The 25,261-nt window shown below is 39.6% G+C and overlaps 1 protein-coding gene across 1 annotated transcript; it reads left to right on the forward strand.

Annotated features, from left to right (window-relative positions):
- The first annotated feature begins 381 nt into the window (after positions 1–381).
- QSOX2 (quiescin sulfhydryl oxidase 2) lies at positions 382–25,261 on the forward strand. Its single transcript, XM_065648772.1, has 12 exons — positions 382–643; positions 3,616–3,716; positions 4,493–4,541; positions 5,643–5,751; positions 5,949–6,039; positions 7,819–7,964; positions 8,626–8,769; positions 10,943–11,072; positions 13,305–13,427; positions 14,605–14,755; positions 18,415–18,603; positions 21,194–25,261. The coding sequence occupies exons 1-12, from the start codon at positions 397–399 to the stop codon at positions 21,742–21,744; spliced, it is 2,031 nt and encodes a 676-aa protein (XP_065504844.1). The 5' UTR covers positions 382–396; the 3' UTR covers positions 21,745–25,261.

Raw genomic sequence — 25,261 nt, forward strand, 5'->3', positions numbered from 1 at the left:
TTACTGCCCGGGCAGGAAACACAGCAGCAAAGGGTTTATTTGTGGTGTGTCCCTAGCCCCAAGATTTGGATATATATAGGCAATGAAGGGGGAAGGATGGAGCGGGGAGCAGAGGTGGGTAAGGACATGGCGGCAGGTGGTTCATGGGGGGCAGCTGACAACCGGAGTGTCCCCACTCGGCGCAAGACCATGGTGCAGGGTTTGAACTGGGAATACTCAGCGGGAAACCCGCCAAAGGTCCGGGACGCCAAGGGAGAAGGAACCGAAGAGGGCCGGGGCCCGGCGGCTGCCCGGGCCCGGCGGGGCCGCCCGCCACTAGGCCGCGTTGCCAAGGCCGGCGCGTTGCTATGGCGCGGCCCCGCCCCGCCCCTCGCCGCGCGCCGCTGGCGTCCCAATATGGCGGCGGCGGGCGGTGCAGCGCTGCCGGTGCTGGCCCTGCTGCTGCTGGCCCTGCTGGCGGCGGCGGCGGCGGCGCGGCTGTACCGGCCGGGGGAGGACCCGCTGACCGTGCTGGCGGCCGGCTCGGTGCGCCAGGCGCTGCTCAACTCCTCGGCCGCCTGGGTGGTGCAGTTCTACAGCTCGTCCTGCAGCCACTGCATCGCCTTCGCCCCCACCTGGCGGGCCCTGGCGGGGGACGTCAAAGGTGAGGCGCCGGGGGAGCCCCGGAGCCCCGCACCCCGGAGGGCGGGCGCAGCCGCCGCCCGGCTCTCCGCAGCCCCTCCCGGCGTGAGGCCGCGCTGCCCTGGGCCTGACCCGCAGCCCCCGCGGCCTCTCCCCGGCCGGCGGTCCCCGGTGCCGGCGCTGGGCCCGGGGCTCCCGTGCGGGCCGCAGCGGTGCCCGTGGTCACCCGTGGGGCGCTGGGCCGCAGCGGGGCCTCGTCTCGCTGTGTCACCCGTGGGCTCCGGCCGTGGTTTGCGCGAGTGTCGCCCCTCTTGTCGCCGTGGTGGGGGACACAGCCCTGGCCACGCTGCCGGGGCGGCACACGGGACCGGGCCGGGCGGGGGTGATGGCAGCAAGTCTCCAAATTAAAGGTTTCTTAGGAATTCAGGGATTAAACAAACGCCTCTCCATGCACGCAGGGATCCCGCTGCTGATTTACGCGCCAGCATCTCTGTGTGCATCACAGCGCTGAGGCACAGGAGGTACGTTTAGACTCTGAAGTCTTTGAGGCAAGATCTTTATCTCCTGAACGGTGTGTAAAGAGACTCGCAGAGGTTAGAGGCTAAAGGAAAAATAAATATTGTGGTGCTGGAGAGGCCGTGCGTATGTTTGGTTCATATCTTGCAAGTTCAGTACAGGATGAATGGTCTAGAAGGGAAAAGGACCTCAGTGAAATAATACAAAAACCAGGCTGAGAGTCAGATTTTCGAATTTGTCAATTAGTGACTTAAAAACAAATGGTGCTATCCACAGTTTATACCAAGGGAGACTTGCATCACTTTGTCTTAGTCTGCTCAGGTGTTTTGGCAGGTGCTAAAGTGTTTTACTCTATTTGTAGATTTAAGGTAAGGAAACAAACAGGCCCTCAGGTATCAGTTAAATTCAATAGCTGTGGTGGGGAGAAGACCTAAGATCAAATTGATAGCAAATGTTATGCTTAATATAGTGGTGTTCAAAGCTTTTAAACTACTCTTAGTTTAGCGTTTCACCCGAGAGATGTTTCCAGGATGGAGACAGCAGCTCTGATGCATTCGTATGGTTTTAGTTTGAGAGGGAGTGAAGAGCGCTGACTTTTTTCTGGCAGCCTGGTATGTGTTAACATTTAATACAAAATTATAGGTGCAGGATTAGGTTTCTTTGCACACAAGGTTTGTGCAAAGAAAGTATCTTCCTCGTCATACCCTGTGACTGGTGTGTTACTGTTCTGTAGGATTTCTGAAGTGGGAGGTTTGACCAGCCATTTGTCCGATACATTCATATCATTCGTTGGAACTTGTTTAGCATAATTAGAAATAGTGTTGGTTAATATATTGCTCATCCACCCCTTTCATATAGTTTGTGTTAGTGTTTCAGAAATACTAATGCTTATTTAAAATTAATCAGCATTTAGACAAAAACAGTCCAGGCTACAGTGCCGCTGTCAACTTATACAACCTAGGCTGTGCACTCCAGCAATTTTTGCATCCTTCAGAAAGGAAAAAGCTCCTTTTTAAGCACAAACAAATGCTTGGCAGCTCACATCCCAGCTGGTGCTCTTTAACCCAAGTATTTTGCTGGAGCTGGGTTTGCATTGTTGTGCACAGGCTATTTGCATGAGGTTCACGGGGCTTCTATTCATTGCGTGAGGAGGATGGAGACAGGTGGAAAAAGGAGGAGGAGTGGAGGAAGTTGAATGAGATAGATACCCAGAAGCCAAACTTTTTTTTTTTTTTAATTTTGCATTTGATTTGATGGAATAGACTGTTGTATCTTTTGTGCTCCTGTGAATATGTGCCCATCTGCTCCCCGTGCTTGGAGTTACTCCTGGTGCCTGTTCAGCTTTTGGCACTTTCAGCACAACTGAAATTCTCCCTCCGCTGCCCCATCCTCCTCCAAACGCAAATAAAGGTCAAGCTAAATTTCAGAAGCAGCTAGGCATGCAGCTGTCAGACAGATCTTGAACTTGATGAAGCTTTCATGCTCTTTGCTATAAAAGCAAGTTTAATTTTAGTGCTTTTTAGATTTTATTGATACTTGAGAATTGCAGTGTACATTCATATTCTGCCCACAGCTGTTTCGATTTAGCTTAGCTTTAAAAAGTAACTGTCTAAGGAGTCTTTTGGAGCGGTTCTTGCTTAAAGTGATTGTTGCAGCAGAACATGGCTCGAAAAGATAAGTTCCTAGCAAAATGAGAAGGAAAAAGCTATAAATGAGTTGAAAGCTTTTACTGAAGTTATATAAGCATATTTATAGAAATACTTGAACTCTTGTGGTTATTGCTATGAAACGCATGTAAAGGAAACTTACAGTGATGTTCAAACTCAACCATTTAGGACTCTGGTTAAAAATCAGATATTTTTTTAGGTCTGTCGAATGTATTCCTGAACAGCACTAAAAGATAAAGGCAGCTTTCAGTAGACAATATAGGAGCCTTGGGCTGCGTGAGAAAATTGTAAGTTGGGTAAATAGTGAGTCCTTGTTAAAACAGCTGTATCAAATGTATGGTTTTGTAATTGACAACCACGTGGATGAGTAATGGTTGGATTAATTTTATTCAGTTATATATATTCTGTGTGCTTTATTTTATGAGTTTAGCTATTGGGAAAGCCCAGGGAATGCAATCCGGTGTCTTGTAAGTGTTGGGTTGGCCCCTGTTTCATCTTCCTGGATTCAGTAAAATGTCTTCAGCCCTGGAAGGTGCTACATTGTGTGTTGGGATTATTCTTGTTCAGGTATATTAAAAATACTGATGCAGCCAAGAAAAACAGGGAGGTTTTAGTTACTTTAAAAGTCACTAGATTGTATTACGCTTGAGGATAGGAATGGATAGCAAACGAGAATTGACCCAGGACTTGATTTTTATGCCATTGGAATCTATCGGAGTTCTGGGGTTGATCTCCATGGGAAGCAGGTTAATCCATCAGCTGGGATCCAGGATTGCGTCTGCTGAAAATTAAAAGGTATATTTGTTTTCAGACTGGGAATCTGCAATTCGAGTCGGTGTGCTAGATTGTGGGGAAGAAGAGAACTATGAGACGTGCAAAGAATATGGGATTCACTATTACCCAACTTTTCGAGTAAGTGGCACAGTATATCACTTCCGGTAAATCTCAGTGTCTGCCATTGTTCATCTTCAGATCTAAGTACAATTTTTAACGTCTCTGTCTTCGTCAATCTTTATAATCACATTATTAACCATGAGTGTAAGCAGAATGTGATGGATGGAGAGGACTGAATAAACTGTGTGTGTTGTGACAGGAGAGGGATCGGGAGATGTTTCACTGTAGAATTTGTGGTGTTCTACCCTGATAGAAAGAACAATATATTTTCTTTTTTTTAATCTTTAAAGTTTTGGGTGTAAATTGGAATGCACTCTTTATGAGACACTGAATCTTTTCTATTTTATTTTTATAGCAGAAGGCAGTCAAGCTCCATTATATATCCTGTTTAACCACTGGAGGGAGTTAAGAAAATGTGAATAGTGTTTTAAGTATATACAGAGTTGGTAGTACAGATTTGGTAACCAGTTAGTTCCTGTTTGTGTTAATGTTTGCAATAATGGATCAATATACAGTATTGAATTATGCATTGTGGTATTTTTCCTCTAAAAATTGGCCTTATTGTATATCAGAGCTTTGACTGGTACCTGTGAGCTACCATCATATAGTTGAGAGCAGGTCTTTGGAACTCATGGGCTAAGAGGGAAAACTTCTGAACAGATAGATAAAAATGTTTTGTAATTGGAGCTGTAAAAAGTAAAAACTCTTGAAAGACACTTTAGTTTCTAAACTGAGCTTTTGTCTGATACAGTGAGTTATTTTCAAAGCAATAATACTTTTTTTCTCCCACATAGTACTTCAAAGCATTTACAAAGCAGTTTACTACTGGAGAAAATTACAAAGGTAAGAACATCCTATTGTAAGAAGTCCCCAAAGCAGATATCCTGTCAGCCAGGAATATGTCACACAATAAGCAAAATCCCTTTGCCTGTCAATTAGTTTAGACAGAGATGGGCACTAAATAGCTCTTTAAGATATGATACAAGTGCTGTGTGAAAATGGAATGTCAGGCAGAATTGTAGACAGGCAAAACATTTGTTCAAGAACTTAGGGCTCACATTCATCATTTTTTTGAAATGTAGTTCTTAATTTTCAGAAATGGCTATATATATATATTTTTTTTTTCCACCGGACACCTCATCAGCATGAGATCAAATTTACTCAGTCCTGACTTTGGTGCTTTTTGATCTGTCAGCCACTTTCCAGGCATCCCGAGCCCTATTCACATGTTGACTAACTGAAAACAGGCTTATCCTGTGTGTCTGACAGGATCACAGCTTGAGCTGGTTTGTCTGGGGACAAAAGTAATGTTGTCTTTTCCAATGGATTAACATTGAAAAGGCCAGAGGTCAGAAGAGAGACCACCTGCACCATTAACCCTTCATGTAGAAGCAGACCGTAGTTGTACCTGTTACTTTTTAGTATTTGTGAGAGTTTCTGCTTTTTAATTCATTTCTTTTCTTTTAAAGCATATAAAATATTCTCACACTTGAGTTATTTCCACATGTTGTTACATGACTTTGTTCAATAAGAATGATACACCTTTGCAGTTTTTAATGCACGATGATTATCCATATTTCTTAAAAGGTACTGAAGTTGCCCATGCCAAGTATTGTGAAAATGAGCACAGATTTAGAATGAAGCATTGTTTGAAGAGAAAATCAACAAGGCAGGCAGATGGTTAGATTTGGAAAAGGCTTGAGGTTTTGTTAATTTTGGAGTGGGATGACAGCTTTTAAAATTATCTCGTCTCAACATTAAAATGAAATCCAACAACTAAATCCTTAGTCCCTGTTCTTCAGCCAAATAGTGTTCTGTTTTTCAAGTCCAAATTTAAAACAAAAACCTGACACAGAAAAGCATGAAAATATATGAAAACCTGCATGTGAGTAGTTTCCCCCCAGTTTTCTGTAGTGTTGGGGCTTTATTGTAACCTGTACTCAGCAGGAGCAGATCGAGAGCTGCAAACTGTTCGTCAGATGATGATTGACTTCTTACAGAACCATTCCCGAGAGCTGAGGCCGCCTGCTTGTCCGCCTCTGGATCCAGTTTCGTAAGTTCCTCATTTAAAGTACGGCTGGTCTACGCTTACTACATTAATTAACTAAAACGTAGAAGGTCCTGTTAAAGATGAAGTAAGCTTTATTCTTTATTATCACTTCTGCTGCGAGATTGTAAGAGAAAATGCCATCAATAGCAGTGGGTGTGTTGCGTTCTACCTGTGCTAAAGAGCTTTTCTTTTCTGAACAGGCCCAGTGATATCACTTCTCTTTTTGACAAGAACAGCCAGCATTATACTGCAGTTGTGTTTGAAAGTAATACCTCCTATGTTGGTCGAGAGGTAACGTATGACGTGTGAATGACATAACGAACATGAATGGATGTTACAACACAACTGAGTTTTATGTTATTTAGCCAAGCAACAAAATTACTGATTATAGGACTGAATTAAAAGATCATAAAGGGCATGTCATGCATATTTGAGATATCACAAAGTCAAGGGGTAATATAGGGCTGTTGTATTTCGTCCCACAGAGGAACTTGCTTACAAATGAAGGTGATGTCATGTTAACTTCTTCCATTCATGTTTTAGTTGAAGATTAATTTATCAATTTCATTGTTAGCACACTTCTTTTGTCTTTCAAGATGTGGAAGATCACAAGAAAAATATTGTCAGATTATGTTATTGTTTTGTTACTGCTAGAGAACCATTCATAGTATTCATTCTGCTGGGCAGCTTTTGTGATTTCAACTGTTTATAATAATCTAAATTCTCTAGTTTTCCATGTATAGGTTTTAGGAAATTATGTTCTAAATTAAGATGCTAGCATAAATTTACTTTCATGGCTCTGAGGCACTGAGGAAGTGGAAGTCTTTGGGTTTTTGCTTCTCCCACCCCCCCAATAAAATATTTAATTTGGCATCATTTCACCACCTAACGAGCCTGCTGTTAGCTTAGGCAACTGTTACTTTTCTCTTCCTGCCAAGATCTAGGATAAGGAAAGAAAATAAATTGCGTAATTATCTAGACGTAATCTGTGTAGAAACATCCAATGTCTGTGAAATGTTTCTAATTAGATTTGATGCTGAGATGTCCCAGTTGCAGAAGTGGAGAAGGGTTTGCTGCCAAAAGCGAGAATGACTTTGAGAAGCAGCTGCTTCCAGACAGCAGTTTTCTGGAAGCTGCTGCATTGATACAAGTGGGCATTACTGAAAAGAAGAAAGGTGATGATTATACAGTTCTTCAGTGTTTTATCACACTCACTTTGGTTTTATTACCTGCTGTTATAGGGAAAGAATGAGTGTCATCTGATTAGCAGAAAGCGTAGTCTGCTTTCAGAAGAAAAATATTTGCTAACGTTATATAGTATTTTAGCTTTATAGAATAGTGAAGTAGAAAATAACATTGTTTTCAAGTTTACAGTATAAGACAATATGGAAGACAACAGAGGTCATACCAGCTGAAGAAAGAAAGGCCACGCATTTATTACGGGTGAAGGGAGGGGTCTCTTAAATTACAAGAAGTTTGAAAGTGAGGAAAATGTAGAAAAGATAGTATTCACCTGCAAGGGAAAAGTATAGTGGAAAACGGTGAGACTAACAACAGGAAAAAGGCATAGAAGAGGCAGAGAGATGTAAACATAAAAGAATGACAAGCAGAAATGTAAGAATGGTGAGAAACATGGAAGGTTTTATAGGTAAGAATGGAACATCTGAAATGGTGGTATAATAACATCGGCTAATGGACGGGTGTGAGGTGTGGGGCCACTAGAGTGGCAAAGACAGTGGGATCCTGAAGGATTTAGGAAGGGAAGAAAGGAGTATTTAAGCATTTTTTAAAGGGCAAATTTTCATTCCTTATATTTGAATCACCATATTCGTAGGTGCAACTTTGGCTGTAAGTGGCAAACAACTTCAATAGTTGAGGCACCCTGATGTTACCACCCGCTGCTGCCTCCTCCGGCCTTCGCTGAAGGTCGCACTTTGCGAAGGTGCCCCCTCTCAGCTGCTTAATGATCCCCGTAAAGGATGATGCACTTCACCTGTTTACATGTCTTATCCTACAAGATCAGATATTCCTCAAACAATGTGTAATTCATGTCATGTTTCTATTATCCAGGTTATCTTAGACTTGATCCAATATGAAAACATTGTTGTAAAGAGAGCATTGGATTTTGATAAGCCTTTTCTGGAGAAACTGGGTGTTATCTCAGTCCCTTCGTGCTATCTGATACATCCAAATGGGTCCCATGGATTAATCAACATGTAAGTAGTTATCTGTCTGAGGAATATGGGGAGGTTCACTTAAACTATAGAAACAGTTAACATAGATTCCTTCCATACGAAGTGTGGGAAATAGATTATTTGAAGTAGTGTTTCTGGCTGGAAATAAAAGCTCCAGGCCAATGTTTGTTGTTTGGAGTTTGATATGCAGACAGCAACAAGCTGGTTGTTCTTAGTGAACCATTTAATATTGTTTCCTGTATTTTTTAATAAGAGACCTAATATTAAGATTGCTTACAACTGTTGCCTATTTATAACTTTAACGTATTACTGTGATACTTCTGAAAGGAAAACACTTTGGAATAAAAGTGAAAAAAAATGGTGAAGCATCAAAGTTCTTAAAAACCTTGCTTTTAAGTCAAGATACTTGTTCCATGTGAACATTGCCTGTGCAAGGCGAAACAGACATTTTGATGAACATGATGTATTCTTACTTTGAATGGAATTTCAAACCACCAGTCCAAACGATTTTTATTACTGTTCTTAAATTGAACAGTATTTTATTTCACTTTGCATCAAGATGTAGCATACCAGAACTGTAAAACATAAACCAAAGTGAATATCTTATTTTATAAATATTTGCTATGGATATTCACTTAGTCTGAGACGAAAAGTAATCTTTACTTTGTCCATTTATATGCAGTTTGAAGCCTCTACGATCTTTCTTTTCTTCGTATTTAAAGTCACTGCCAGGTGTAAGAAAAAAACTCCTTTTGCCACTTCAGCTCCCTGTACAAGAAAACAAAGAGGAGAATACAGAAATCAAGGTGTGGAAAGAGTTTGATAAGTAAGTGATGCCCTCGATTTTCAGATCAATGCTTGGTTATTAAAATTTGTATGCATTTTTTTCTTACCGCATGGGAAGCTGTGCTGTAATTTATTATAAAATCCTAGTGCAGTTCAAAGTTTTACTTCATTCCATCCCAGGTGATACAGCTTGAGTTGAACAGGTTGGTCGCTACTGACTGATCTGAATTCTCCTGCTGAGTAAAAGTGAAGGTGTTAGTGCTAAATACTGGAGAAATTATGGCATTGAAACAGAAAACAAGGCTTTCAGATGTTGCTTCAACTTCATCCATTTCTCAGTGTATTTGGGTCACACTTTGAATTAGTTCGATTCCAGCATCAAGTTACAACTTCCTTTAAAATTGCGAGCAGCGTTTCAAGCAATTCAGAGGTGAAATTCTTGAGGGCTGCCAGTATTGGGTTTTTAGCAGCAAGCATCTGCACTGCTGTGGAAGGAAACATTTCTTCCAAAAGTACTGTTAGAGACTCACTTGTCATGAAGATACCAAGGACTTATCACCTGTTACCTGAAGTATATAGATCACTGATTCGATTTGTTGGAAACCTTCAGCAAGTAATCAGTGTCCCTGAAAAAATAAATAGTAAAATAACAAGCTATAACATTTCTGTAGAAAACAAGAATTCTCTGTGTGTATAATAGTGAAGCAGCGCCCACCAAAAAGTACTTGTGAAATGCAAGTATAATAGAAAACACTAAAATCACTGTAAAATATGTTTATCATACTAAATCCATAAGGTTTATCTTCACCCTTTTTCCCCTCTTTGTCTGTTTAAGACAAGGATGCAAAGGCTTTGCAGGGAGATAATCCCTCAGCATCTTTAGATGGAAAAGATGTAGGACTGAGTGCTTTCATTTTGTACTTATTTTCCTTCCATGGACACTATTAGTGTCATCTTTTATATTAAACCTTCTGTTGTCAAAACAACTTAGTTAAATTGAGCTGTTTTCCAGCAAGAGAAAGTCTTGTTGATATGAATCTTCAGTCCAAGTATCTTCTAAGGAGGATCCTGTGGGAGAACCTCGTGCATTCACACAGATGTCTCTATTTAAGAAACTTGAAGCAGAATTTTGCTGGTTGGTTTTAAATTTAAGTGAGCACATTATTAGTTAAGGAGATAAGTTCAGAATAAGTCTGTGGTTTGAGTTGTTAAGAATACAGATTATTCTGCATTTTAATGTGTTCTTTCCTGCATGTTATTTAGGAGGTGGGGCCAGCCAGTTGCTTAAATGATTGTTCTTTTAGTTCTATTTGTCATTAGAAATAATAGTGCTGCTGAACTCTTACAAGAAGTCTTTAAGTCTGTTAACTACGTGAGCTTCTGTTTGTTCCGTTACATTGCTCGGTATCGTACTGTCTAAGATTTGTACTGTGAAAGCATTGAAAGGGTGTTTCACTTGGTGCATTAGTACTTTGTAAAGTGGTTTTTGTTGTTATGAAGATACCTGGTTGCGTGGAGGAACTCTTAAAGTATTTTATTTGCTTTAGATGTTTTACTTGTACCTATCATAAGGTGCTTAATTCTGTCTTAAGAGTTGGTGTGGTTAAAATTGCCTGTTAAACTTCTATGCAAAGAACCTACAGTACAACTGCTGCATTTAGGAGAGGATTTCTAGGTTCGGTCCTTTCCAACACCGACCGTTTTCAGCCCTGTTTGCACTCCTGCTCTGTGCATAATCTACTTTTGTTCAACCGAAGTCTCCCTTTTTTCATAGCGTGTCATTTTGCTATTCGTGGTCAGTCCTGAAGAGAAGCTATAATTTCTTTCCATGAGCTCTTTCCGTGCTGCCAGTGTCAGGGTTATAATTTCTTTACAAGGTGAAGCTGGCTGGGAGGCAAAAACTTTAGTCAAATCTAGAAAAAATGATTGTGTGTGGTTATGCTTCATTTGTCTAAGCTCCGAACAGAATGACATAAAATTACTCTTTTAAGAGAGTAGAGTGAAACTCATTGAACTTGACATTCACCGTCCTAAGCACCCGGAGTAACTGCTGTGTCCTCCCGTGCTGGTGTAGGATGTCCTGCAATCACTGTGGAGCGGCAAATGTGGAGGCTCTAATGACACCCACTATATATCAATTTTACCTTCATGACTGGTGAGAAAATGAGCGAAAGAAACCTGCCACTTTCTAAGGTTATATATGTGTGTTCCAGGTCCAAGCTGTACATGGCCGACCTTGAGTCGGGATTGCATTACCTGCTCCGGGTAGAGCTCGCTGCGCACAAGGCACTTGAGGGAGCTGAGCTAAAGACCTTCAAGGATTTTGTTACCATCTCTGCCAAGGTATACACTTGTAGCCTTTGATTATTTGTAAGAATAAAGTGACTCAAACATAAAATTTATTATGTGACATAAGTCTCTCAAAATGTTGCAGAATGTTTAAATATATGCTTCCCCACTAGCTTAAAAAATAGTTTTGTGGGTTTCTTTAAATGTCAGTTTTGAGTGATTGTGTGCCGTTCTGACATGCTTGTAGGGTTGAAATGCATTTTAATTTAATCTTAGAGGGCTCAAAATTAAATAAATCTTAAATAGTCTGCAGCATATTGGGCAAACACTGTAAATATAGTCCATTTATCAGATTTTCAGGATAAGTAGCTATTGTAACTGAGTGGGATTAAAAAACCTTTGTTTTTCGTTCTTGACTTTTGCATTTTGTTGGTGCATACTTGACAAATGGTGCTTTATTTAGAGAGATTAGTAACTTCTGTCTAAATTTTTAACATAATTGAGATATTGAATTTAACTGAGTATTTTAAAATAATTGAGGTATTTAATATAATTGAGTATTCAAAAAATAAAGATGCTTACATATAGCATTTAGGTGAAGGGACAGTATGTGTAATACGACTTGAAAACGATTGAAATAATTTATAATGTCAGCCTACTGAAATGACCAGTGTCTCTTTGTATTTACTTACTGAGCAGCTATCACTTTGTTTTATTTTAAAGAAAATGAATCAATATGTGTTTAAGGGAATAATAGGACCTATATGAACTATTTCCAAATATCTGGATTTATCTGAAAATCAGACAGTGTCTTGCCCCCCCATGGCCATCAGAGGTCAGAAATCTCCAGCTGGCCTCATTTCTTTAAGAAAGTGCACTGGTAATCTTTCCATCATATTATCCCTGAACCATCCCCTGCTCTCCCGATGGCTCCTGGCCAGCTGATGCCATTTTTTTCCCCCGGCTGTCGTGCAGCATGGGGAACACTCACTTCTCATCGCGTGCTCAGCTCCAGACACCGTGGGACACCTGGGGACTCCTGTCCTGGGTCTGTGGCCTCTTGTCCTGTAACGCTTTTATTGTAGTTCTCATTCGTGATTCTCAGGGGTTTCCAGTAGGAAACTTTTCATATTATTCTCCTGTGTGACAGCATTTATGGTGATAATAAATTCGAAGTCACAGAGGTCTCTGGTTCCCAACGTGGGGAGTTTTTATTGTTGTAGATTTAGGTTTTTTGGCAGTTGGTGCAGGAGTCCATTGTTTTTTGAATCCTCGATGAGACTGATATCTACCTCAGATACTACTGTATTTTAGATAGTAATGAGCGATATTCTGGGGCTCCCACTGGAGTAAATGCAATCACAGTGTGCCAGCTATAGTTCAGAGGAGTGCTGCTTTTTTTAGACTATTTAAGAGTCGTCTTTGAATCCAAACAATGCACAGGGTCCCTTATGTTAGATACAATTAGCAAAGGGGAGCTCCTGCCTATTAGATCTTATTGATAGCTGGACGACGGCTGCAGAGTGACTAGCGTATGTATAGCATGTTCTGTCATAAATGTAGCTGATACAGGGACTTCATTTCCCCATGTGTTGAAATACCGCTCCCTCTGGAAGGGTGCTTAGAGGATGGTACGCGTACTCTACTTAATTCTATAGTAGTTACAACCATCACTAAAGCAAGATAGCATTTCTAGTGTAAAATAACAGCATTACCTCTGATTTACAGTTCCTCACCCTCACCTGCCAGACTGACTTCAAGTTGCAAGTTAAGGAAGTCATTATTTCCAAACTGCTCTGGAAATCACTGTTACACATATGAAAAAGAAAATACTCCTCTAGATAAGCAGCATAACCTACATGTACAGAAATCTGTACAAATATTTTATAAGAACTAATTTTTGTGATTAATCTTCTAAGAGCGAGAAGGATTTCAGCCTGTCTGATTCACTTAGGTCTTATGCTCCATTCTGAGCTAAACACTGAGCTGAATTAACTTAATGCAAAATTCTATGTAATCTGTCAAAAGTTGGTCTGTAGCATTTCTGCTGTTGAGTAGCTTCATTTTACTGGTTAACATTTTGTGTGTGCAACTCGTTAAGTTTTGTCAGCAAAAGTTAGCGTGAGATTGCTTTTTACTGAAAGCAGAACAAGTAATTAATTTGCTCATAACAAAAGAAAATCTGAAGCATTTTAAAGACGAGAAAAACACATTTAGATAAAGATAAGTGTCTTGCTGCTAATGAGATTTGTGCTTTAAAATAAGAGTATTTTCTTTTTTTTGCAGCTTTTTCCTGGCCGTCAGCCTGTGGTAAAGTTGTTAGAGACCTTGCAAGAGTGGCTGGTGAGCCTTCCATTAGACAAAATCCCTTATGATGCTATCCTGGATCTGGTCAACAACAAAATGCGGGTAAGCTGTTACTAGTTGCCACCATAAAATACAGCATTAGGAAAGGATAAGATTCTATATAAATCTAAGACATCACTTACTGATGGAGTCATAATGGAGTTATAAGAAGGTTAAAATGAAAATAAAGTGAAGTCATTACCAGAAAAAAAGAATATCCACATGAAGGAATTGAAATGAGAGAATTGAAATACACCATCCTGTCTCAGTTTTATAATGAGCAAGCAAGCGCTAACACGTACGTGTTCCCGAACGTCAGCTTCCAGTGATGCAAGATTGCCAGCGGATATTTTGGTGTCGCCGTTGCTTGCTGTGCCCGCTAGCAGCAGGATTCTCCTCCAGGTCAGAGTTTAAGCGATGGGAAATTCACCCACTCAGACGGGCATTATTCCTGAAGAGTCTCCACAAATACTGTTTTAATTTCCTGGCACAGCAAAGTCCTTGCTGGGTATCCCATCTCACTGTGGTAATGCAAAACCCTCTGGGGCCATCTTTGTGCAGAAATTCATGAAAGTCTTTCTTCCTGTGGAACAGGATTTCTCTCTGGGATTTGGAAACCTCCTGTGTGTTTTAGGAAGCAGAGAGATAAGTCTCAGAAGCTAAAATCTTGCACTGGATTTTAGGTGTAATGAATAAGTAGTGGTTTTGTTTTAAGAAGGAATGATAATGGGTTCTACATCTTAGCCTGTTTGGAATTCACCACTGTCAGTCATGTAGATCCTGCTGAGTAATATGGAATTTTTAATGTGCCCAGGGAATCTGTAGCTCTCAGTTTACAGTAGGATTTGTGTGTGTTGTGTTCATACTGTGCTTACAACAATCTTTACAAGTTAAGCTACTCAGTGTATTCTGTCAGACTAATTAGACATTTGTGGTGTGCATTTTTAGTACGTTTGACATCAGTGACTGTATGTTGTATAGCATGTAATATGTTTGCAAAAGGGATGAGTTTTATGTTTCATCAGAGTATCTCAGACTTAAGGTTTGTTACAAGTTTAAAATTTGTTTGCCCTAAGCATGAATTCATTAGCAACAAGTGCAGGGAGAGTCATTTACTATTCTTTATCCTTGGATCACATAAATTCTGAGGTAGGATCTGCTGCAACTGCTGTTACGTTCAGTAGTGAATTGAGGTCCTGGAGCTGCATATATCCTAAACCTTTTTTTTTTTTTTCCCCAGATTTCTGGGATATTCCTCACTAAGAAAGTCCAGTGGGTCGGATGCCAGGGCAGCAGACCAGAGCTGAGAGGTTACACCTGTTCCCTTTGGAAGCTGTTTCATACCCTGACTGTCCAAGCTGCGCTGCGACCAAAAGCTTTGATAAATACAGGTAAGCAGCACTTAGGCGATTCACTTGAAGGACGAGACGAATACATGCAGCGGTTCTGCTATGCAGTAGAAAAAGTAACAGATGAGGGCAGATTTTTGTGTGTGTAAATGCTCAGGTAATACATTGGTGGAGATTTTCAAGGCTTTGAGGGTTGCGCCAGCAGAGGTCAGAGCTTTGCTGCAGCAGAAGGCTTGGAAAGCAAGGCTGGCAGCTTGTCCTTGCTTCCAAATGTGCTAAACAAGGTGTCCGGCCCTAGAGATGTGAGCAATAAAGCGGAAAAAGGAGAGAATTTCAAAGACATTCTGAAGTACCTGAAAAGGGATGAAGATAGCTCAGGTTCCCCGAGTTTGCACTGTTAATTTAATTTGAGAAGACTGAGATTTAACTGTACAGTTTAGTAGCTATAAAAGCTGTGCAACCATTAGCCAGTCCTCTAATTTCATTTCTTAAATACCAAATGTTATGACTGGGGGTTTTTTCAGCTGAATGTACCTAGTGTCCATTAATCTGTGCTTATTTTCAGACTTGCAGCATCTTGTGAAGCAGTGTTAATATTATGGTGATGATTGATATTTAAGAAACATCCTGGATATATGATCTATTTCCCTCGCACAATGGAAATAGAACTACTAATGCTAAAATATTGACCTTCATATGTTTTTATTCATGCCAGGATAGTGCTTTGTTTGGATGTAGTTCTATTTAGTTTTCATTTAAAGCCTTTTAAATGCCTTTTCCAAGGAATATAAGAATGCTAGATGGACTGTTAATAGATCTTAAAACTCAGAAATTTGCAATTTGTTGGTTACTGATTGTATCTTAAAAAAAAATATTATTTCAAGTTATGAATACATACATTTGTCCAGCATTACTTGCAGTCACAGTGAAAATCTCTCAGTTCTTAATATTGAAATCTCCTGCAGAATAGGGATTTTTTTTTTGATAGCTAATTATCTGGTGGTTGATTTTTGTTTCTCTCTTTGTTTTGTTGTGTTTTGTTTGTTGTTCATGGAACAGTAGGTTGAATCCCTTTAATTTAGCACTGTGATCTGCCTGGTGAGTTTGGGTTTGTTTGGGTTTTTTTTTTGTACTGGATGATATATTAACTGTTCAACAGGATCATGCAAAAGTTAAATTTCCCCTTTTGTCCCAACTGCCAAAAGTGTTCTAATTAAATGTAAAAATGTTCTTAACATTTAACTATACAAAATTGCGCCTTTTAAATTGCTCCCTTGTTTCAAGCGTGAGCTCTAGTCTGCCTGAAGTTAAAAATACATTGTAGAACCTGAGAACTCTTTGGCACACTTAACCATCGATTTAAATCGGGGCAGAAATGTGATGATCACTTCTTATGGCGAAAGAATTGGGTCAGTCTGAGACTGTCGGATTATGTCTTGGGAGGTTTTCCTCTCCTTATTGCTTGTTTAAATCCCATCTACTAAAAAGCATGATGTACTCCCTAATCCTGCCCACCACAGGTAGGGTTTTATGGTTCTTGTCCACTTTAAAGATTAGGGTTACCCTGAATTGCAGTAGTTTGGGAGGCAAGAGAAAAGGAGGATTACACGATGATACATGGCAGATGTTAATAGAAGATTCATCTCTGGGCTGATAAAAGAAAAACAAACAAAATGAGCCATTTTGCAATTGTTTGTTTTCTTTCGAAAGCAGCTGTATTTTTCTTGATAGTTTCCTGTGACGGCGGGGCCCGGCAGGCAGCGTGGACTTGCTGCGGCTGTCTCGATAGAATGTGTTTATTGGTTTATATTTGACGTGTTTTCATGGTGAACAGCGTAATGTGAACCTGCAGCGGGATCAGCACGAGGGAATCCGAAGGAACTGAACAGAACTGCTCCCATCAGAGGGCGTATAAAATCATTGTAGCGATCTAGTCCTGAGCATGCTTAATTACATGAAATGTGTTTTTAGGTAATAGGATCTGTTGACGTGAGACAGGCTGGTGGATTTTATTAAAAAATTATCTGGATTCTTTTTAATCTGTTCCTGAATTTGAAAGACCTCCCTGCAAAATGAATTTTCAAGACCGTAACATTACACAAGAGAACAAATATAATTAAATTTGCGTATGAATCTCTGTTCCTCCATGAAGAGGTTATTTGCTAGTGGTCACTTTTGTTTTGGTGTTGTTGTTTTTCTCTGGATATGTATCTTGCTATACATGGTAAAACAGTGTTGCCTGAAATTCGCTTCAACTTTCCAAAATTATTTTTCAGCCTTTTAATACTGTAATTTAATCTGCTTTAATCTCATAGCTTTTATTTATACATGCCTATTCAGTCACAGATATTGAATGTCTGAGTAGAGATTGTTTGCTTTTTATGATTTCTTTTTGGCTTTAAAGACTTTTTTTTTCCGCTTCCACATTTAAGAATATAATGTCGTTGTTCTAAATAAAGGTGTTGATAACAGTCTTCATGCATTTCTTATATATGTAACAGATAAGTCCTCTGATAGTTTTGAATCGGTTTTGTTGAGGAATTTTTTTTTTCCTAAAAAAACCAATGCATGTACGGAGGGTGTATGTGCTACCAAACTGTATTTGCTACCAGAACAGGACAGTGAGCAAAGCACCATAACTCTTTACTACAGAACCTACAAAGCCTGCATTGTAAATTACTCGGGGTAGAGGTGGTTCAACTGCAGGAGTCGGTAATTTGATCAATCTACTTCATAAAATGTGTTTCGTTTGACAAATGTGTGTTTGTGGTAACGTATAGTACATTTGTAAGTACATTTTGGCATAATTTACTAGGTCAATTAAGCATGAATCAGAAAATCTGTGAGACAGAGATGAAACCATTAGGATTTTAACGAATTATATCAGGTTTTCAAGCCACTTGCAGATGTAGGGACTACCTGCTGTCACAATAAGGGCCCAGGACAGAGTTCTCAATCTAGAGAGACCTTAGCTTACTTCTGAATAAAATAATTATTTTTTTGCATTATCTTTAGTGTAAAAGTGTAAATGTTATAGAAAGAATAGTATATTTGTATGCATTCTAGGAGGAATTCCTGAGTTACTCTTGCAAGTTCCAGTGTCGCTAAGTAGGGCCTGCCAAAAAAGCCACTGCATTAATAACTGTAATAAGATTCTGGTATGTGGTAATACCTCTGAGTTACGGAGTAACAAACTATCGCTCACCTAACAGTTTTTGAAACCTTATGTGTTGAAATAATTCCATCCTAGTCATGTCTGATATCCCAGACAACCTTTAAAACTGGTATGTTTTGGAATGTACTGTTTGAGATGACTTTAGAATCTACATTAGAAACCAAATTATTTGGAAGTGAATAAATAAATGTCTCACCTGAACTACTTAGTGACAATATTAAGTATGTATTTTGTTGGGGAGGGATATTTCTTCTGAGAACTGTGTGAAGCTTTTAATCCCTCTAATATGTTTGTACCTTGCTGAGGTGGAGGTTCTGTGTGATGGCACGTGTGCTGTGGGTATATTGAAATTATAAAAATGGCTAATTTCTTATATCTAAATGGAGGTGTAAATTTGCATGGAACAAGAAGGCAGCAATATTTCCTTTCCTTTTCCCATGGTTCACTTTTATATGTGTTAAAGTGCATCTGTTGAAGCCGCGTTTGTCCAGATGGTGCTAAATGAGTCTATCGTCTGTCTGCCCAGGTCTTGAGGACAATCCCCAAATAGTCCTTCAGATCATGCGGAGATACATTCAGCACTTTTTTGGATGCAAGGCTTGCGCTCAGCATTTTGAGGAAATGGCGAAAGAGTCCATGGATTCTGTGAAAACCTTGGACAAGGCTGTTCTGTGGCTCTGGGAGAAACACAACGTGGTGAACAACCGGCTGGCAGGTACGGAAAACCTGGCTTAGGAAAAGCCACCAAAGGTGACTGAGAGACAGTGCCACATTTTATACAACGTGGTTTATGTTTGAACAGAGAGAGATGCAAATCAGGCTCTGTAATAGGAGTTTAAAACAACAGTAACTGTTATTCCAGCTTGATACTCCTTTATTAAATACTAAATATTAAATACTGACTTCAACAGACTGGTGGTCAAGAAAGGGTACTTGGGTATGGAGCAAAACTAGAGCATCCCAATCAACTATAACCCTAAAGAGCAACACTCTCACCTGTATATGAGTAAGAAATATACACTTGAGACACACTGTCCTCCAGTAACATCGTTATCTCTTATGATATATAATGTAAAACCATCATTCTCAAAGATAACCATTTCTTCTGAGATTTCACCTGTTGCTTGACGGGAGGTTCTTTCTGGAGTACAAATCAAAGCCATTTCAAAAAGGAGCAATACAGTTAACCTACTTATCAGTGAATTTAAGAAAAATAATTAAATTTATTTCTGTAATAGTTTAAATAGATGTTAAAACCTGTCTTAGTTTTTTTTTTTCTGGAAAGATGCTGTACAGAAAATGATGATAATTGAACAGGAGGCTTTCTCAGGATAAAAGAGCCTAAACTATTAGCAGATCAGCAACTGAATGAAATAAAATTACAGTATGAAGAAAATCTGTTCCCCTGCTAGATTGCTATGTTTTCAGTTAGACTAAAAGTACTGTTAAAATACTGGTTGTATTTAATCTGTTCTGTTATGGGGATATCAGGTAACTAAAGCACTAAAGAAAATTGGTTTCTCTTTGCACTTAATCCCTGTCTGCTGTTATGGATCTGTGTAATGTAGCATTGCTGACAATTTAAATATGCTATATTGTATTTATATTATGGTTATGCTGAATTCCCGAGATTTATGAAGTATTAAATAGTGTTGTGAGTATAAACAGTTTTATCTCCTTTCTCCAAGGAGAAAAAAGTAAATAATGAAGTATTAAATACAAACATCCTCTGATGTTTGTTAGTATTGCCAGGCTGAACGCAGCAAAAGCCCATCCTGGTGACTCGCAGCCGCTGAGCAGTGGAGCAATGTGCTTATTTAGAACATTAAGTTATTGGAAACCTCACATGGCTATTGATTTAGATGATGCAACAGCCAGCTAAAATACCCTTTTAGGAAGAAGTATAAACATACTGGAATAAATAATAATGTTAAATTATGCTTTTTAGGTTTGCTAAAATTTCTCTTTGGGACAGTGACTTATTTTAATCCTTAAAAGCTGCATCTGTATTTCTGGTAATGTATTTTGCTTCCAATGAGAAATGGTGTTGGACTGGGCAATGAAAACACGTTGGCGCAGCCTTTGAGTGCGTGTCAGAGATCATTGTGTATGGCTCTGCCCCGTTTAATCCTTTCCTGTTGTGTTAGAATGTACAGAATTTATAGCGTTCTTCTCTTTGGCAGAAAAACATCAAGTACAGCAAGTTTGCTGTTTGTAATCTTACCATAAGATGTTTTGTTTCTACAAATTGATTAGTGAGGGATTGTTCTTCAAGATATCTGAAATGCAAACTTCCTCTCTTACTTGTAAATATCAAGGAGACAGATATTTTTAAGCATCCTTTGAATCCCTAAGCAATATTTTGCTCAAAATCATGGGGAAGTTTCCTGCCTCTAAAAAGGATTTTAAAAAATTAATAAGAATCTATATTTATTTCTGGAATATTTTAAGCTTCACTGCACTAATAACAAACAGCTAAACAAATGAGCTCTTTTACCAGGTGGAGATTTTGGTGGTAAAAGTTGTCTCCATCCACATTTTAAAATGTTATTTTTTAGAGCAAAGTGCAGCACTAATAGTGCTCGGCTCTTTGCCGTCCAGACAGAAAGGTGGCCAGAGCTATGAGCAACCGAAATGTTAAAATTTGATCTAATTCAAGACAGCGTTATGTGTTTAAATCCTGAAAAGCAAGCTGAAAAATACATCTTAAGTATGAGAACAGTTTTTAAAGTACTGAAAATAGTTTGCTGTGGTAATAATGCAAGCTATGAAAAAGCAAGCTTAGGATGGAGTGGTTTACGATATAGAAACATGAAAATATCTGCAAGTCTTTGGCCTTGAAACTGCTCAGTGCAAACCAGGCTTCAGGATTAGAGAGTATTGAGTGCAAAAGAGCAGTTTGTTTGGAACCATAATTCAAATTAACCCCTGAAAGGCCCAGATGGTCGTGTTTTCATGCCTTCTAAAAACATAGCAATTGTAGCATCTTGTTGTATTAGAATTCGAGTGCTACAGCGTTTACTGAGAGAAAAGGAAAATAATTTAAGATTCAGTGTTTGTATTTTGAAAGAGAAAGCAATATTTCAGAATATAATTGATGCATCCATAAGGAAGCGTGAATTTCCAAATTTGGTCATGATTGTCTTCAGTTTAATACAAACATTCTTGTGCTGTGGACTTGTTTTGCCCATCTCACTGTTTATAAATGGAAAATACTGTCTGTGGTTTCCAGTGAAGGGTCTGATGGTTCAGCTTTCCTGGTTTGTTCACTTCTGATTTTTTTTTTTTTTCCTCCTCCCATTTAGGTGATTTGACCGAAGATCCAAAATTTCCCAAAGTTCAGTGGCCAACTCCAGACATTTGTCCGGCATGTCATGAAGAAATTAAAGGATTACATAGCTGGAATGAAGCCCAAGTTCTACAGTTCTTGAAGCATCACTACAACAGTGAAAATATTCTATACAAATACACTGAAAGCCAGACTGACCCCAGTGAAACTGAGCAGGGAGATCCAAGGGAGGTGAAAGACAAAAGCCTACTGAAGAAACTGAGTGGAAACAGGGAAAATAAGATCCAGGATAAAGAAAACATAGCCGATTCGGAATCGAAGGTGTTCAGTAAGCTAATAGCAAATCACGGACCTGCCAAAGATAGCGGTAAAAGCGCGGGTGGGTCCGCTGGCCTCAAGGAGACGAAGCAGGCGGTGTCGATCCTGGGGATCGGCTTCTCCAACATTGACATGAGTCTGTGTGTCATACTGTATGTGGCATCATCCTTGTTTTTAATGATCATGTACTTTTTTTTCCGAATGAGATCTAAACGGTGGAAAGTGAAGTATTATCGTTCGTCTGTATAGAAGTTTAAATCGTTGTGGCTGTTCAGTACCAGATACAGCTTTAAGATTTATGATCAGGGATTTTATACAGTATTCCTTGTTTAAAACCCCTTTCTGCCCAAGTCATTTCACAAGTGTTCTAGCTTGATACGCGGAGCTGTCTGTAAGAACCGTAATCTCTAACTGAGGCACGTAGTGCCACCATAAATGTCACTGAAGTAAGCATGACGTTTTTCAGTTAAGATTTTTCCGTGACTTACCACCTACATCCTTTACTCATTTTCAGAGTAAACATTACATTATGCAATCGACTGTGCCTGGTTTTAGAAGGAAATTGGATATTGTTTTGTGTACTTCAAGGTTTTTTTTAATTTATCCAGAGCTGATTTTTACCTGCCAGAGTACTGAACAGAAAAGCTGTTACCTTGACTGCTTCATTTGGAGAAGGAAGAATTCTGATTTTTTTTTTTTTTTTTTTCCAGGAAACAAGAGTCCTATTCTGATCAATTCTAAACCTACACGACTTTCTCAAATATTATTTACACTGCATATTTAAAGTAGGAAGCATTACACATTCAGATAAGTCTTCCATTCTCCTTTGCGTCCCAGCTAAGGATGTATGTGTCTCTGCTGGGATGAGAGTTTTGGACGGTTTGTGTTCAATAAGCAGCTTGGTTCCAATTGCTAATGCTCGCGTCTATTTTAACTGAGTTTGATGTAAGCAAGGACAGACTCAGACTCTACTGGATGTGTCGTTGGAGCATTAGATAACTCGCCTCACTCATTTATGAACCAGAAAAGTAGCTGAGTAATGACTGTGTTATCCAAATGGAAGCCAATTCGTTTGAACTCCAGTAAAGGGAAACACTGTTTTTAGTGAAGGACCCTGAGATTTGCATCAATGTGCTAGAGCAAATTTACAGACCTGGAAATACTAAATTTCTGGTGATGTTGGATAATTTTGTTACTGTATCGTAATTTTTCTTCCTGTGAGGTGGCATGAACACTTCACCTGGCATTCCCAGGTGGGAGCTCACAGAGCATCCCCTGTCTGTGCAGTATTTAGAAAAACAGCCCATTTCTCTTGCCCTCCTGCTGGCGCTTCTCTGTTTGGGTCGAGAAGGATTTAACTAACGGCTCCGTCCTGGGATATGGCAGCAACTGGGAATGTGGCACTTGCCGTTGTGGGTCTGTCTGGGGTCCTGGGTGGCAGCAATTAGAAGAAACCATGAAACCAGTTATAAAATTACCATTCGGAATAGGAGTTCCTTTCTGACCCTAGCTGGGGGAGATAATTCACGTCCTGGATAGTGAAGTTTATAATCCTATCCAATGTAACTGAGCATGTTCTAGTTATCCATTACCTAATCTTTAGTTAATCCTAATAGGTTTTGGCCTCAATGTTTTCTTGTGGCGGTGAGTTCTACAGATTAATTATGTTATATAAAAAGGCTTTTCCTTTCAATTCTACATTTGCAACCTTTAATTTAATTGAATGTTCCCTAGCTCTTCTGTTATGCGAGAAGGAATAAATAGTCTCTGGCCAATTCATTGTATTTATATTGTTAGCGTGTCCTCCTCTTATTTTCATCATAAGTTCTAGTTCTAAAAAGTTTAAAGCCCAGCAACAAGAATGTTCTGAAAGCACAAAAACTCAACAGGGATATTTTTTCATAATCAAATCTTGTTTGTTCACAAAACTGAATGATTCTGACATAAGTTTCAGCAGCTTCCCATTGGAATAACAAAATTGAGCTCAAAGATTTACCGTCCTTTTTTTCCTTATGTGTATGTTATTCTGATAAACTTAAAGTCAGAACCTTTGGTGGTTATTGTAAATGCGTGTCAGGGGAAAAAATCTCCGTTGACATGACACCGCAAGTCTGTACGTAGGGATGTACGCATTGTACATAATACGTAATGTACGCGTTATCTGTGGGGTTTTAAGGCATCTTCGCTGGTTATTGTGTGCAATTGCTCCAGTGTGAGAAACGTGACTCCTCTTTCTGAGAAGCTGGAGATCGGAACGGGAGCACCTGCGGCCAACTGCGGCTCTGTCTGATTGTGACTTCAATTTCATTTGGACATGTCCGCGACATTCAGTCAGTCTGTGCTTTTTAAGGGCTCTCACTGTTCAAGAGTTCTGGCACAAGGAGCCACCATGGGTCTCCCTTTTCCTTAGGAATTTGTCAGGGTCCCCGTAATTACCTATACAGCACCTGGGCTTGAATATTAGAACGATTCGTAAGTAACTACAAAGAGAATTGCTGGTGGAAGGTCCAGGCTGGGTCATCAGTGCCACTTTGTGCTGGAATCCAGTGAGAGCTCCCAGGAGGAGGTTAGTTCAGAGGAAAGGCCAGAGTTTCCAAATTTAGTTTTGAAAATCAGACAACTTTTAGGTGACCTGACTCATTCTGGTTATTTTCATCTGTGTATGAAAACAAAAGGCTTTGAAGGTTTGTAGGGATGATTTTGCCATTAAAACAGCAGCAAATGTGTCTCTGGAATACGGTATTTGTTTTGCTACACACCGTTAACTTTCACGGTGCTGTGACCCTGCTGGAAATGTGACAAAATGAGCTGATACTCAAACCTCCAGTGTTCTGGGTTTGTTTCTTAAGAGTGTAAAAGCATAAAATCAGGATGTTGCTTATCCGTGTTGGTGCTCTAACTCTGTTGCCAGTTACCTGGCCAAGGCTTTCACTTTAATTGCGAGCAGTGACCTCATCTGGAAAACTTTTCTTGACTTTGAATTCAGTTGTATAAATCTTCATTTACTTGTTCTTATTTTGAGTCTTTATAATGACAAATTACATCCTTTTATGTACTCTGACACGAAGATATGTCTGCTGGGGAATGTGTGGCGCTGCTTTGCTGCGGTGCGTTATTGGTGGGTGAGCTACATGAAAGCGTTTCCTTTTTAAATTGCCTCAAACCACCATCTCCTCAGTCCTGGAGGTTTTATTTGTGTGTTGTGTTGTACCACAGGAGTTTCTGCGATGCCACTTGCATTTGTGGGTCGTACCACACTGGCGACCGTCATTGCCAAGGAGGATTTCTTGACCCTTTGTAATTCATGGAGCCTTCTTTGCTCTTCAGTTGGTTTTAAAGAAATATTAAACCTGCATAGAAAATGAAAGGAGTACTGTGGAATGCGCCAGAACAGAAAGAAAAGCTGCAAGTGCTAAAGCAACTTAATGAAGTTATTCCTGAGAACTCTTGATTTTTGATTTCCAGCAGTGTATCTGTCCTGCTATTCCTGCTCAGAACCGGATGGGAACTCCTGTCATAGCGGGAGGTCTGAGGTGTCTTCTCTGGGTCTGTGCGTTGCATATGAGGTGTTGAAAATAGTCAGTGTAACAGTTCAGTAATTTAAATGTTTTATTTATTTTCATTCAGTAACTTGATATTTTCAAGTATATTCTGTTTTGGTTTGTTTGGGTTTTTTTACTCAGTCTCATACCTCTCTAGGAAGGAAAAGTGACCGTTTTGTACTAAATTGTAAACTAATGTGCTTGTTTAAAATAAATTGCAAACG

This window comes from Caloenas nicobarica, chromosome 19, assembly GCF_036013445.1.
Source record: "Caloenas nicobarica isolate bCalNic1 chromosome 19, bCalNic1.hap1, whole genome shotgun sequence".
NCBI classification, from domain to species: domain Eukaryota; kingdom Metazoa; phylum Chordata; class Aves; order Columbiformes; family Columbidae; genus Caloenas; species Caloenas nicobarica.